This window comes from Camelus bactrianus, chromosome 12 (assembly GCF_048773025.1).
Source record: "Camelus bactrianus isolate YW-2024 breed Bactrian camel chromosome 12, ASM4877302v1, whole genome shotgun sequence".
Classification (NCBI taxonomy): domain Eukaryota; kingdom Metazoa; phylum Chordata; class Mammalia; order Artiodactyla; family Camelidae; genus Camelus; species Camelus bactrianus.
In genome coordinates this window covers 44502688-44519232 of record NC_133550.1, presented here as the reverse complement: position 1 = coordinate 44519232, position 16545 = coordinate 44502688, and the positions used below count along the sequence as shown (strand labels likewise).

Genomic DNA, 16545 nt, shown 5'->3' with positions numbered 1-16545 from the left:
ATGAAAAAAGAATAGATGTACACTTACTGAAGGCTTAGAATATGCATCCCTTGAAAACTGTTTTTCTAAAGCATGAAGTTTTTCTTGGAGGTATTTATTTCGTAAACGTAAATCTTCTATAACAGCATCTCGAGGAAGAGCTTGATGAGTCCTGTGAAAAACAACCACAGACTCTTTACTATTTAAACTTTCAACTTTCCACTATTTTACTACATTAAAATACGGGGGAAATATATATTTATTTATACTGCATTTATTTTAAATTCTACAAAACTTGAAAACTTTATAAAAATTAAATTAGGATATGGCTATATTATAAAATGATCCTTTACAGAGGATTCACTGCAGGGGTCCTTTAAACTACAAGTTAAAAGTATATTTTGATTTTAAGAAATACATTAACATTTGTAAAGAACATGTATCTATTTTGGGGATTGTGTAATATTACTGAATAAAAAAAACTTACTATTTTTAAAACATATAACATCCATGTGCTTCTCAAGAAGTTCAAAGATTTTAAAAGGCTCTTACTGGTGCCAGACAAAAATCTACTACTTCAATCCACACTTATCTGCATGATCTACAAGGCTGTCCACTATCTGGCACAACCACATCTGTTCAACGTGTTTGTCTAGGAGCCTCCCTTTATTTAGGCAAATAAATCCACTCTTACCCACACATGAAAGTTACACTCCTGTCTCTATGTCTCTGCTAGGCTTCTGTTTTCTTGGAATGTCCTTCCCCCCTTTAATATCTAGAACTAGATCATAAAATTCAGAAATTCCCACTTGAACTGAGAGAGAAGATAAGTTCAATCTTTTATCAAGTCTTCTCCAATTACTTCAGCCTACACAGATCTGCATTATTAGGAAAAAAAAAAAAAGAGCCATTCATCATCTAAAAGTATTAGCAGTTTTTAAAATTAAAATATTTTGATCCTTGTGAAAACTGCAAAGGAGACTAAAAGGGTTTAGTTTTATTTTGAACATATGTTTCGACTAAGAAAAACAAGGAGGCACGGAGCAACTGCTAGGACCAGACAGTAGCTATAAGAACATAAGAAAGAAGAATTCTTCAAGCACTATTTTCTTTTCTATCAAGGAAAATTCTGAAGGATTTACGAAACAATGACTTAGAAGTAAAGGAGATGGAATGTAGGCTAGAAGCTCATGAGTGTTCCTTCAAAAGAATTCAATTTCATAGGTTCACATTACATTAATATGGATACAATTATAGTCATTAATAAAGACCAATTGTAATTTTTAAAGAAAGGAAAAAAGTATGATAAATTTAGGAAGAGTAAGTGTCTTCATAGCCAAATGTTACAGGTAGGTACCAGACTTTGACAATGATCATTAACATGATTCCAGACTGTTTGTAAGCACTTAGGAAAGGAAGTAAATTATGTAAAATTAATCTAAATTCACCTTGAAAGGACTAAGTGAAACAGAAAATTATAAATAGTTTCAATTGTTGAATTGTTGTTTGGACATGATTTTATTTTGCTTTGCATGACTGTGACTACATCAGAAGATAAAGCTTGGAAAGAGACAGCAAAACAACAAAAAATTTCAAAGGCTCTGTTAAAACAATGACATGGGTGGCAGGGGTTCTGGTTCTAAGTAGAGTGGAGTAAACACATCCACTCTCGTCTCTCCCAAATTCATGGAGCAGCTATTTGAGAACTTTGAAAAATTAGTATTTTACATATTCAGACAGAATACCAGAATTTGAAATATGAGCAAACAGGTGGTCAATTTACCTTTTCTTTTCTTCTAGTATTTTGGCCTGAACACAACACAGCTTGAAACCTGATGAAGAGTGTCAGCACGGAGGGAGAGAGCTCTAGGAAGGCTAAAAGTTCTAGTTCTAGCTCCAGCAAGGAGAAAGGGTACTTACAAGACTCACAGACAGTGCAAAACTCCCTTTTTATTTTCTCTCCTACCCATTCTCTCAGGTCCTAATCCTCAGGCAATCCCATGGCAGTGGTGGCAGAGGCTGCATTGGGAACGTGCTAGCCAAAATTTTTAGGGAGAGGAATCCTCTTCAATTGGCAGAACTGTGACTAGTGAGAGGAGAAGGCAAAGTAGTGCCGCACCCCCCTTGTCCCCTCTCTGCCCTCCTATTGCTGGCTTAGCTGCACACAGGAGCACAATCACTGAAGAACAGGCAACTAAAGCCCCAGATGTTGCTGAAGATACACCAAGAGGGGGAGCCCACGGGTAACGGAAAGTATCAGGGAGATCACAGAAAGAAAGAAGCACAAGCAGGGAACCTTACAAAGTTGTACGCAAACTCCTGGGCTCCCCCTTGAGCATGCATGTATGGATCTGATCCTAATGAGATTATTAAAGACTCTGAGAACTGAACTAAAAGAAGACAGCCCATATACCAGGAGGTACAGAGGCAGAATAGAGCCAAAGAGCACTGCAAAAGCTTTGAAAACAGAAATGATATTAGAACCATTGCCCACAGACAGAAAATTAGAACATGGGGCCTGAACATAACCAGACCTGCTAAAACAAAAATATCTACATTTTCCATACAATTTAACCAAGACCCAGAGTCACAGCATAATATTCCAAAGTTCAAGAATATAATCTATATTATGTGACATTCGAAGAACCAGGAATATCCTGAATCACAAGGGAGAAGACAATCAACAGAACCCGCATGTTAAATTAACACACTTACTGTATCAGTTACTATGGGTTGACCAGTTTTCCTTCATGGTAACGGATAGCACATGTCATGTAATAGCTTACCTCATATACGATATGTCATTTTCTAAGTCAAGATTTTTCTTTCTTAATTCTTCTAACTCTTTTTCTGACTCCAATGCTCGCACTCCCATAACTTGATCTACAGTCATGCCAGTTGTTTTTAGTTTCTTCTGCAAAGTAAGTTTCTCTTTATCAGCTCTGTGGGATTTAATACAGAATGATGAAAATATACCATTCATTGTTTGGCTTACTCAATTTATTAAACTGCAGCTTCCTTACTATAAGCCCAATATACAAAAGTTGGATCATTCTGTGTTTGTTATGAGCTAACTTATTTCAAAATTATAGGAAACTCCATTTATAAATTGTTAAAAATGTATTTGACATATTTTAAAGAAAATAAAAAGCGAACTATAGACAATAAATGATAATTAAAACTAGAAAATCTTTCATATTATCAAGTTCACAAAAACTATATAACTTCCAGGTCAATTAAGACTTTACACATAATTAACTAGGTTTATATTAAATTTAAACTCACTTGGCAAAAAGATCTTTCAAAGTATTCAACTGCTTTGTTAGAATATAGACTTCCCCCTCTTTCTCTTTTAACTTGTTTCGAAGTCCCTCTATTTTGGTTTGCCATTTTTTACCTTCTTCCCATCTAATTAATTCTTCTCTGGCACTCTGTAAATAATAACAAAGGAAGAAGAAAAAACAAACAAACAAAGCATAAATACAAAACAGAAACAGACTCATAGACATAGAATACAAACTTGTGGTTGCCAAGGGGGTTGGGGGTGGGAAGGGATAGACTGGGATTTCAAAATTGTAGAATAGATAAACAAGATTGTACTGTATAGCACAGGGAAATATATACAAGATCTTATGGTAGCTCACAGAGAAAAAAATGTGACAATGAATATATATATGGTCATGTGTAACTGAAAAATTGTGCTCTACACTGGAATTTGACACAACATTGTAAAATGATTATAAATCAATAAAAATGTTTAAAAAATAACAAAGGAAGAAGAAAATTACCAATATTGTTTTTAATTTTAGATTTATCAATTACAATTTACTAGAACAATGGTAAACCAACACTCCGTAAAGAATATATAACTAGGTTCATTTTGCTGTGTCACTTCTAGGATCTTTAGGCATGCTAAGCTGTAAGCAAAAATGCCCTTCAGTTTAAGATTCTGTATTATGTAACTTGACAGATAAAATTTTGAGGAACAGTTTGGACTAATGCCAACACTCTTAAGGAGTCTAATACAAATGGATCATAACTAAAGTAAATTTCTAACAAAGAATGCATATGCAGAAATGACCAACCCAATTTTGTCACCCAAAAGCAATCTCCTAGGATCACAACCCCTTGAAATCTTCGATGCACATTATTTCTCTCATTCAACAGATATTTATTTAGTGCTAATTTTGTGCCAGGTACTACTCTAAGCACTAGGAATAGAAACAATGAATAAATCAGACCAAAAAAAACCCCTTATCTTCAAGGATATTACAGACTAGTTTATGTTGGTTGGTGGGTGGATTAGGGGAAGGGAGCAAAATATAGACAAAAAACAAGAAAAGATTTTTTGCAGTATGTTAGCTCGTGATAACTGCAAAAAAAAAAGGAAGGGAATTAAGACATTTCAGGGTAGATGTTGTGGTTTGTTATAACTGAGATAAGGTATCCATGAAAGTCTATGTAACGCAGAACAGTCCCATGTACTGAATAATTATCACGTGTCCTCTTGAATATTCATATAGTTAAAAATTCTGTTCAAAATCATCTGAGCTAAGAACTTACTTCCCTTCCACCAAGCAATTTTTTAATGGCTTAAATGTACACTGACTTTTCTAGGCATGTAAGAGACTTATAAAAGTAAGACTATAGACTTCATTTTGCTGAGAACTGTAGAAACTGTTTACCATTTTGGAAATCAAATCAGAAATGGCAATGCCTTTGTGACATGAGTTGCCAACAGACTACATTTGTATTAGTCTGCATCTGTAGCTCAGAATTTACATCAGTGTCCCCTAAAGGGAAACTACATGACTACTTCATTATGTTTTCTATGAAGCATTTACATGTTGAATTATGAAAAATATATTAGTATATTTATTATTTTTACAAATTATTTTCCTTTTGTTTCTCCTTCATATTTCACTTAAGCCATTTATAGTGACATTTTTGAAATTATCCATGTAGGTAGTTTATATTAACCATAAATTTCATGTGGAATAGTAAAGGGGACATTATGAAACACTATTTGCTATTAAAGAGAATGTTGGGACTGAAAGGATTAAAAGCCACGTTTAAAGTCAAATACCAAACTAAGACAAGTAGCCCTATCAAAATGATCTTCTCCCATACTGGCCAATTTTTTACCTTATTTATTTGGTTTGCCTAACAGATATCCTTTCAAAAAATGTAAAAACTTCAGTAACTGGTTGATATTTATTAACTTCTTTTTTTCTGAAAAATAGACAAGGAATTTTGTGTATTTTCAGAAATGTTATTAGTTGAGGGCAAAAGTATATAAGTAAATAATTCTGCAGCATGGAGTGCTCTGCACAGGCTGGGCAATTCTATCTCATTTGACATTACTCTCTGAAGTAGGACCGACGGGAAGCAAGGCTGAAATAATTAAAAAATGAACAGAAAAACAACAAAGGCACATGTCACCAAGAGCCTGACCTAGACTAGGGGAGAAAAGGGGATAAGACAGGATGGGAAGAGAAGTTCTCTTTTCATATTTTTCCTACCAGTCTCTTACCACAGAGTTCAGAATAATTTCATTGCATTTTAAAATATTCGTTCATTCAACAAATACTGAGTGCATCTACTACATGCCAGGGAGCCTTCCAAACGCTGAGAATACAAAAATAAACAAAACAGGCAAAGTTCTTTCCATCAAAGCTTAAGTCTAAAAGATGAACACATAGATAAGTAAATTCTAGTATGTCAGATAGTAATAAATGCTATAGAGGAAAGGAGAGAAGCCTAAGAAACAAGAATGCAAGGTATGGATGGGGTTGGGTTTTGTTATCTTAGAGAGATAGACCACAGACACTGTTTACAGAGAAAAAGAGCTGTAATTTCAATATTAAAGCATTCTTTGAGTATTAAAATTTTATTTCTATAAATTAGAAATGCCCAGCATTGTAGAACGTGAAAGAATATTCTCATCGGATTCCTGAATATAGATTTTAGTATTTTTGCAGCTATCTGTGTTCTCTTTCCTTTTCTAGTGAGTAATATACCCTGGTCTAGCGTTGATGGGTTACAAAAGACTTTTCATGTATTATTTCATTTCATTGTCAAAATAATGTTGAGATCTTGAGAAAGTGGCAATACAAACAGTATTATTTCTATTTTAAAGAGAAATAAGCTGAATCACAGAAATTAGGGGTCCAGACAAAGCCACAGGGATCGAGGTATTCTGATAGGAATTAAGTTAGGAACTAGTATCCAAGGATTAGACCTACAACCAAGTTAGGCAGGCAGCAAAAAGCAATGTAGAAGAGTAAAGACATTTTGATCTTGTAGTTTTCACCAGCAAAACTTCTGACAAGTATGTTGTGGTTCCATGTATATAAATGTAAACATTTAAATCAAAATTATACTGACACTGATAATTTTCATAAGGAAAATATTTTTTGCAATCTACTTTATAAAACATTTTAATCTCATTATTTACTTTCTATCCATGCCATTAAAGATACTTAATTTTCTTTTCTATTTTCACATTATTGAAATTATTTTATAGATACTGAATATTTTCTGAGTAAATTTTACAATAAAATTTTTTCCTAACCATGGCTCCTCCACTGTGATTTTCCTCAGGGGCAAACATTATTACTAACACCAATATTTACCAGGTCATTTTTGACATTTTCAATGCTACCAACAAGATTTAAGTGTTCAGTTTATTATTTTCAATAAATCTAATTATATGTATTTTAGTTTTTGGGGGGTAATTTCCATCCGTAATTTTTATTACAAAATAGTCTACTAGTTAATGTGTAAGAAAATTTTAAGCAATTTTTCTCATATTACAGAATCAATTTATGAGTGGATTGGTTATTATTACTGCAAATATTGAATATATTCCAAACCACTTTGTCTACCCTGAAATTAATAGCCCACTCCATTAAAGGATTAAAAAAAAAACACATTTGGGTCAAGACAGAAGAATAAAAATGCTCAGCTTTCTTTCCCAAAGGTCTATATAAACCATTCTATATAAACAATTACACTGGTAAAAATGATAAATGCAGCTGGCTATGTAAGGAATGAAGGGGTTTTGGAGGTGCTATAATGTCAGGAAGATGACATGGAGATGATACAGTAATTTCCAAATAAGGTTATATTATTGGTGTCTTTTCAAGTAGACATGTAAATTCCTAGAGGACAGAAATCTGTCTTAGACTTCTCTATGTTATCCATTACTATTTTAGTATGTACCAGGTCCTCAGATTATGTGTTCATCAATTATGTATTTATCTTAGTCTATCACTACCTTAAACACATCAGGATGTTTGCTCACATACCTTTTCTTTCACAGATTTTACTTCTACCTCATCCACCTTTTTTTCCAGCTGGCTTTCTAGCTTTTTAATTTTCTTTTGGAGTTCTTCAATTAAACTTTGTTTATTATCTATCAGAGGTTTGCCCTGAAAAATAAGGTGCATTTTTACATTTTACAAGTAAAAAAGTATCAAACAAAATACACAATAAATATTCCAATTGTAGAAACTTTTCTAATACTGTAGCTAACCATACTTTCTAAATGACATTATTGGTATTTAAATACATCATGGTAGCTGCTTCTGTATTTTAATAAGACATGCTACCCTAAAACTACAAATGCAATAGAAGTCACTGAAGGAAATAGCAGCTACATTAATCAAAGTGATTTGAAAGCTAGTTTCAGCAAATATTATAGATAAAATTTAAAAATCGGAATAAACTGCTACCTGTGCATTATAAATCAATTATCACAATTATATAACATTATCACAATTAAATATAAAATTACCTGTAATCCACTGGTTAGTCTTTTAATTTGCCTTTTCAGTTCATCATTCTCTTGATCAGTTCTATCTTTCTCTCTGAGCATTTTATTATAGGCTTTTTGTTGTTTTTCTAGTTCATTGGTTAAGTCATTCAAATTATCAGTTAGTGAGTTTTCTCTGGTTTTACTTGCTTTAAGAGTTTCTTTCAGTTTTAAAATATTTTCACTTAAATCTTCAATTTGTGACTAGTACAAAGATAAAAAAGGTTTAATTCACGACTCTTCACCAAGTACCAATGATAAAAGCAATTTAATACAGAAAGTACACCATTAATATTTACTAAAAAGAAAGTTTCAATCTAAATTTTTAAGTACACACACCCAAAAAAACAACCACAAACTACATATATTTTTCTACCTTCATGTCAAACGAACCAAGTCTACTATGAGGAAAAAACAAAACAAAACAAGAAGAAACAGTCTAAAGCAATTCATCTTCAACAAACACCTAGAACCAAAATTTTATCAAATAAGCAAATGTTTCATTATAGCTGAATTAACTTATTAGAAAAACAAATACATATCAATGTACACAGCAAACATTTAAATATTGTGAAGCAGATGAATAGTATAAAACAAAATCTCTGACTTTAAGTAATTTCTAATCTACTTTGTGAAGACAAGACATAAAAGGGTAGCTCACAATACTAAACAGTATCTGTAAGGCACTAGAAAGAAGTTCCAGCTGTCCCTAGATGGCAACATTGATGGGAATACAGGTACTTAATATACATTTTTGGATAAATTATTACAGGCCATAAGGTATTACTAATAGCATTAATAGGGAATCAGTATTATAATGCAGTTGTATAAGAAAAATAAACTCTCCTAGAGGAGTCAGAAAAGGCTTCAAGAAAAAGGACTTGAAGAATGTAGAATTCAGAGAGGAACTTTCAGGCAAAGAGAAAGGTATTGAAGAAGACATCATCAAAGGGCTACTCCTTTTTATATATTACTTAATGCATTTTTACTGTCAATCATGCTCATAATCTTGATAGGTGCAATCGGAGATTTAAAAAAACTGTAAAATGCACTTCTTACACAGTTTAATGGTGGTGAATGGTATGTATAAATAAATCAAAAATAAATAGAAATTATAAACAAAACATAGATTCATTTGTTCATATACTATATGAAACTTTATGTAAAGAAATGTGAAAATTTCCATTAAAAATACATAGTTTGGAAAAAATTTTTATATTATAGTAACAAGCCTAACAATTGGGTAAGAAAATAATAAAATACATTGCCAAAAAATAATAAATAACTTCAAAAATAAAGGCTTCAGAGTTAGGCAACTCTGTAGATTAAATGTCAAGGACTATATGATTTCCATAAAGTATTTCAGGGGATAAAAAGGGAAAACTAACTAATTCATATTATGAACTTAGCAAAAACCAGATAGAAAATTCTGATAGGACAAAAGAAATAAAACAAAACCAAAAAATCTATATTTATCAATATAGAATTAAAAATGCTAAGAAAAATGTTTCTTATGTTTAATTCTGTTAAGAAGAGTGGCTTATATCCTTTGCTAATCCCTAGGATGATATTCAATGAATACAATAAAGATACTCAGTGTTCAAAAATGTATGCACCCGTGTACAGCTATCCATCAATAATTCATTAGAATAAATTCCCTATTCATCATCAAAATTACTATATATATCCAAATGGATTCTCTTCCAAAGGGAATTAACAGGAATTCTGTTACATTAATGCATGTTGATGTTCACCTTTAGCTCTTTAGTGTGTCGATCAACAATTTGTTGAACATTGAGATTTGCCTCTTTCTGAGAAGTTGCAGAAATAATACGTTCTTCAGCTGCTGCTGTCATTTCTGCCCGAAGTTCCAGAAGTGCTCGACTAAGTGCCTAAAAATTACAATGTACATACATCTTTTTGAAAAATTGGTATTTTATATGAGCAATATGTAATAAAAATATACATAAGCTTCATTACTGTCAACTATTTTCCTAAAATACCATGTGTTTAATCAAACATAATTCACAAACAAACCAACTTTTTCAAATGAACTTCCTTTAGCAACTGAGCTCAATTCTTTCCAAACTGAGTGTGAGAAATCAACATCTTCATAATAATAATTGTGAGAACAGTGTTAAATCAAGTAATTTGTATTACAAAACCCAGGCAAGTTTTATTTTCAAATTTCGAAGTTGAAATATTTATTTAAATTACTCATGTAGCACACACTTTCATGTGAAATTAATTGAATTCAAGTAGACAAGGAAAATTACAAGGTTAGAAAGGACTTAAAATTTGCCAATAAATTTCATGAGCTAGCAAAGAAAAATAGCAGCACCTTCTAAAATAAGTATATAAAATCCAAGGTAAATGAAAAAAAACAATAAATCAGTTAATCCACTGGCCAACTCCTTTACACAGCACTCTGTAATCTCCTTTTTAAATCTTTCCTCTTCACCATCCTATCTCCCTCTTAATCTCCAAAATTGTTCAAAATTTTTCAATTACTCAAATTGTTCAAAATAGCCTCAGTAATACATAATCCTAAAAGAAAAGGAGAGAAAATAATGTAATGAAGATTTCCCTTTATTTCCTACAGTTAACCAAGAAATAGATTGATAACATAAAAATATAAACTGAACTATATCTGCCCTTATAAACAAGACAAATCTTCAAGGCTATTTAAAAGAATTATCTTGAAAGATCCTGCTTAACAGATGAAGATAAGGCTCATGCTTTTTATTATAAGGGAGAGATTCATGCTATCATCTTTTACAAATCTTCCCTAAAAGCAGCCTACCACATGTTCTTCCTAAGGGGCGCTGATTTTCTATTGTTACTTACTTTCTGTTGTTTCTCTTTCAAGGCCAACTGGCTCTTTAGCCTTTCTACTAGATTCCTCACTGTAGTTGTTGGAGCTCTTGAATTTGCTTCTTTTTGAGCCTGAAGTTCAGATTTTAAATTCTGTGATTCCTTTTGTGACTGGGCCAGAAGACACCTTAAATCCTCTACTTCTGCTTTTACTTTTTTCACTTCATCTGCATGGTTTTCTTGGAGCCTAATATAAAGCAAAACATGTTCTCTATAATAGAGTGGTTGCTGCAATTAATTTGATCAATATAAATTTTACAATGAACAAATGCTTGGTCCTAGGTATCCTTACAATCTAAGTCTTGATCCAAATCCAGAAGAACAATTGTTTATTCCATTTAACTACTCTTAAACATAACATGAGACTTTTTTCTTCTAGTTTCTATCTACTATTTTCGGCAACAATCGCATCAAGTAATTTTGTGGCTCTAGACAAAATAATAGAGAAGGAACAAAATAGCTCTTTAAATGTTATGATTCCTACAAGATGTGACTGCTTCCTTTATAACAGGGTTTCTCAATCATGGCACTATTGACATTTCAGACTGGATAATTCTTTGTTGGGAGGTGGGAGATACTATCCTGTGCATTTTTAAACTTTTAGCAGTATCCCCTGCTTCTACCCACTAGATGCCTATATTCTCTCTAGCTGTCTATCTAAAATGTCTACAGACATTACCAAATGTTCCAGGGGGAGGAGGAGAGCAAAATTATATCTGCTTGAGACCCATTGACCTATAATGGCATGTTACAAAGACAAAATATAAACTATCACAGAAATCACATGTATTAACAATTTGTTTACAGTTCTAAAGTCATTAGCATTGTATCTATAACTGTATACCATATGAAAGTAGAAACTATCAATAGTCTTAGTTAATTGAATGAATCCTACTGTTCATTCAGTATTAGTTAGTCTTATAAACTGAATAATATCCAGTTCACTGGGTGTATATAAACACTGTATTAATAAGGTTGTCAATATAGAGATTCAAATTATTAAAGTTTGACCAATGAGAGGAAGGGCTATTAAACCATGAACAGGTACTAAACAGTCTGAAACTAGTTGCTTATAGCAAAAACTTAAGTCATTTTAAATAATCATCGAACTGTAAAAACACAACGTTTCAGTAAAGAAATCATACAGAACTATAATTTCCTAAGACACATTAAAATATGCATACCAATGTGCAGACAAAGAATAAAAATATAATTTCAGGTTAAAATGACATTAAGGTACAAAACAACAACTTCAAGTGTTTCATGTGGCAAAAAAATTATATATACAAGGTAATACCAAAATATTATTTTCTACATCTGTGAATTAGATTCAGAAACACATGAAATTTTATATTCTAGAATATGACAGCAACTTACTATACCAAAAACAGCAATGCACGTATAAAATTAACAGAATGGGAAAAATTAGACTGAAAGTATACCATATGCTATTGCTAATTCTCTTTTTTTTTAGGGAATAATTTACTAAAAGTGGCAGTTTCTTAATAAAGCAAAAATAGTGATAATTTTGTCAGAGGCACCTTGGTTAAGTGAGTGAAGAATCAAAGGTTCTAATAAGGGCTGCAGAGATGGAATGGAAATATAAGTCAAGCAGTTAACTTTCCCATTTTTTTTCAGATAATAAATTGAGGCCCAGAGACATAGTTCTACAGTGGTTACAAAATGCCTAAATATAAACCTACTTTAGGTTTATAATATATATGCTGATAAATGGTTGATCAATGTTTAAATCTCTGATACAGAGAATGACGTGAACCTCCACTGTAACTATAGTTCATTTTAAAAAGTTAATTTTTCATTCTACAAATATTTATTGAGCCTTTAATGTGTGCTAGAAACTTTTAGAGGTGTGTAAACAAGTTTAATATTTAAATGTTACTTTACAGTTCTCAAATTACTTTCATATGCAGCATCATTTGGCCTTCATATAACCACCTTGAAAAAGCCAGGGTAAGTACTGTCATTTCTATTTTATAGATAATGAAACAGAAATTTAAAGAGATTAAAAGAGAGATTCTGAACAAGAATCTGGGTTGACTTTTGAGTCACACTGACTAAATTTAAGTGGTGGTGTTACCATATTCTCCTAGGCATATTACTGAGGCTTCCTGTAGCCTAGTTTCCTATCTGAAAAATGGAGTGAATAAGACCCCATGTCATAAGTGTTACCGAGTATAAAATGAGCTAATATATTCAATGTTTTTATAACAGTGCATGACACAGCAAATGCTTGCATTTGTCTTTATTATATCATTGTTACCATTTGCCTATTTTTTATAATACATTTCTAAGACTTACCGTAATTTGATATTTTCAAATTCTTTGATTTTTAATTCAGTGATTTCTTTTTGTCTCTCTAAATCTTGAGATACATTTTTTAGTTTGATCACAAGTGAGGAGAGAGAGTCATCTTGTTCTGCTACTGTCTGTTCCATCTCAGCCAAACGAACAAAATGCTTGTTGGTAGGAACTGGCATAGGAGGCTGTTTTATTAAATCCTATGAAATATGATAATTAGCCATGAGCATATACAACTCAACGCCATACTTACTCTATCATTTTAACTTGGTTCCTTAAACAATCAAAATATAGTATCAAATGTGAAATTTGATGATTTAATAAGCAGTGAAGGCCTAAAGAAGACAGGGAATAGAGATGTTATGCTTTGTATTTGCAGCATCTAGCAAAGTGCCTACACATAGTGGAGGATCAATGAATGTTGACTGAATTTGAGTTAAGGCTTGAAGAAGCTAAGGTTTGCATGTTAGGAGATGAAAGACAGGTCATTTCACACATACAGGACACAGTGATCAAAAGAGGCAAGTATGAACTGAATTCAGAACATGGAAATAGTTAAGACACAGGTAAACTTACAACAAGCAGATCTGAAAGGTAAGAACGAAGTCAGATCATGGAAAGCTCTGAGTAGATGGCTAAGAAGTATGACTTTGCAGTCAGCAGTGTGCTACTAACAAATTTGGGTCCAAGGAGAAAAATGATCAGAGCTGTGTTTTTGGAAGATTATTCTGGCAACAAAAGGTAAGGTGGCTTCTAGCCCCTGAAAAGAAGAGCTAAATTTTCAATTACGTGGTCTCAAAAACCAGTAAAGTTTAGAACAAAGTTCCTAAAATCTTACCCAAGCTGTTTCTTTGAATTTGCTGAGTGAATTATCAGCCTGTAGTTCTAATTTATGATGAAGAATGTGAAGTTCTTCTTCATGTTTCTTAACAATTTCTCTTTGCTCCTGTTTTACAACAAATCAAAACTATAGCTTATATTATGATTCAAATAAATTCACATTCTAAAGATCTTAAATGTTTTATCGTTAATCTTCTAAAATCCTTATGAGACAGGGAAGGAATGATACCTGCAGGTACATATTTACACCAGTACACATTTCCTGTGGCACATGTTCAAGCTGACAAGCCCACCTTCTGAGCATAATTTATTCTTAATATTAGAATAATACGTATCCATCACCTTTTAACTTGTCTCTAGAAAAATTTTAAATGTTAGATTTTTTTCCCTCAAAGTTCTAGCCATCTGACTTCCACTGATACCAGTGTAACAAATTTCATTCTAATCTACTGCCTCAATCTTTACCTATTAACTCTAGTGATATTTTTCAAAATCATAGTTTCACCATGAAAGCTATTACTGGTTTAGTTGTAACACAAACTGCCAGTTTTACTGACAGATCTGTAATCCAATCACATGAAAGTTATAATACTAAATAGAATCATTTGAAAGCAGGAAATGAACTACCACTTTAGGGCAAAATAGTATTTGGCATTTGTCTGAAAAAACATCATAACAAATAAAACAGCATAACATAATATAATAAAATACCTCTCTGGCTTTTTCTAGAAGATGTTGATACTTCTTTAACACTTCTTCCTTTTGATTCAACCTTGCTTGCATGTTTGCAATGGTCTGATGGGCAAGTTTCAGTGTATGATGAGACTTTGGTTCTATCTCTTTTCTGCCTAGCTCAGCTATAAGCTTCTCTCGTTCTGCAGTGGCAGGCAATCGAAGCCTCAGTTCATTGATTACTTTGTCTCTTGACAGAATATTTTCCTCTGCTAACCGTAAAGCAGATTCTTTTTCTTTTAGCTTCTGCAATGATCAAATTATAAAAAATTATTGCAGTATATTTTTGTTTTAAAAATGCTTCAATCTGAATTTTAGTCAGACTCATTATAAGAAAAGGAATTTAACTTTGTCACATCAAACTTGGAATAGTCAAATGATACTTAATAAGGTTATATTAGCTGTATTTCTATGAGACAGCACATTTATCTATATGCATATTTTATTTATTTATAAGATTACCACGTGTTAGAAACTTCATTGTTATGATGAAACTCAAATTTAAATATAGTACTTAAATACGGTAGTTTTAGAAGTACAAATAGTGGTGCTAGATTTAGAAAGAAAGTGTAACAAATTATTCCTTTTATTGGAATATTATTTATTATTTATTTGGTCCACTGACAATCAGAGTACTAGAAGAGTAACCTATAAAAGTCAACTAATTACACAAATTGGAATTTTAGAGGCCTGAGTCAATGGACCACTATCATAAAATCTGCAGCTTCTTAAAACAAAACAGAAAAAAAGTATTTACTGCTCAACAGAATTAAGGCAGATATTTTAAATCAAGTAACTCAGTGGCAATTCACATAAATGACAAATCTTACTACTACAAAAGACAATCTAAATTTCCTCAATTGATTAAAAATGTACAATGTTCCTTATAAATTTTAAATGTATTTACAGTTAATATGTTAGATGTCAACTAAAATGAAACATATCCACTTTATATCATTTTCTCTATAATTTAATAAAGAAGAGATTTGATCACCTATTAAATTTAAGACTTAGATTAAACTAAGAAATAATTTCTAGTTTACCTTCAAACACTTCAAACATCCACAAAAATGAATGCACTGAAAATTGATAACATAACTACATAACATGCAGTTCAAAATAAAACAAAAATAAACAAGGATGAAAACAATTCTTGATCACAGAGGGGAAGGAAATACACTATTCATAAAGCTACTGTCAAAAGTTCTTTTATTTCCTTTCAGGCTTGCTACTACTGATGAATGTGCTCAACAGTGACAAGTAAAGATTAAGAGGAAAGAAATTTCAAATTAGCCATATCTGCTGTTCTTTATTGGCTACTAGAAACATTATAGGAGAGTAGAAAAGGAGAGTGGAATTAGCAACATATTCATCATTCCATGCTTTGTCCTCATTTAAAAATAATTACTTAGAAAATTCCACAAGCATACCCAACAATGCACTAATCAAAATGCAAATTCTTCTAATTACCTCCTCTAGTGATTTGCAAGTTGCCTGTGTTTCCAGGATTATCCGAACATTCTCCTTGATCTTCCTTAAAGCAATCTCTAGTTGATTTGGAAGCGGCAAACTAGGGTCTGGCATTGATCCTGTGGCCTTTTCAAACTATTGAGAAATAGAATGTTTTTTAAAAAGCAGTTGTGGCTATTGAGAAATAGAATGTTTTTTAAAAAGCAGTTGTGGCATTGAGAAGAACAATACTAATCTTCACAACTATATGACAAGACATGGTTAAAACCCACTTACATTTGAAACATAAAAAGATACTATGAACTAAAATTCCATCTGATTTTAGAAAACATTTCTATTGGTTAACATTATGGGCCAAGCTACAGAGTAACAAACAGGATTAACTATTCATACCTTTTGTGCTGCATTTAGTATTTCATTTTGCTGACGGTCAAAAATGTCCAGCTGACGTTCCAGCTCAACTTCTCTTTGATCCCAGGCCATTTGTCTTTCTTCATGAAACTGAAAAAAAGATA

At 32.1% G+C, this 16545-nt stretch overlaps 1 protein-coding gene across 7 annotated transcripts in view; it reads right to left on the bottom strand.

Annotated features, from left to right (window-relative positions):
• CEP290 (centrosomal protein 290) overlaps positions 1 to 16545 on the bottom strand; it is an 81999-nt gene that overhangs the window by 16620 nt on the left and 48834 nt on the right. For all 7 annotated transcript variants that reach the window (XR_012510792.1, XM_074375316.1, XM_074375314.1 and 4 more), the window contains 12 exons: positions 16424 to 16531; positions 16031 to 16165; positions 14540 to 14806; positions 13827 to 13934; positions 12989 to 13188; positions 10643 to 10856; positions 9550 to 9687; positions 7778 to 7999; positions 7290 to 7412; positions 3265 to 3410; positions 2766 to 2921; positions 28 to 151 (listed from right to left, as the gene is read on the bottom strand). Coding sequence is in view for 6 of the 7 variants with exons in the window: in XM_074375316.1 (XP_074231417.1) it covers positions 28 to 151; positions 2766 to 2921; positions 3265 to 3410; positions 7290 to 7412; positions 7778 to 7999; positions 9550 to 9687; positions 10643 to 10856; positions 12989 to 13188; positions 13827 to 13934; positions 14540 to 14806; positions 16031 to 16165; positions 16424 to 16531 (1941 nt within the window). In the remaining variant the exon portion in view is untranslated. The remainder of the gene's footprint in view (positions 1 to 27; positions 152 to 2765; positions 2922 to 3264; positions 3411 to 7289; positions 7413 to 7777; positions 8000 to 9549; positions 9688 to 10642; positions 10857 to 12988; positions 13189 to 13826; positions 13935 to 14539; positions 14807 to 16030; positions 16166 to 16423; positions 16532 to 16545) is intronic.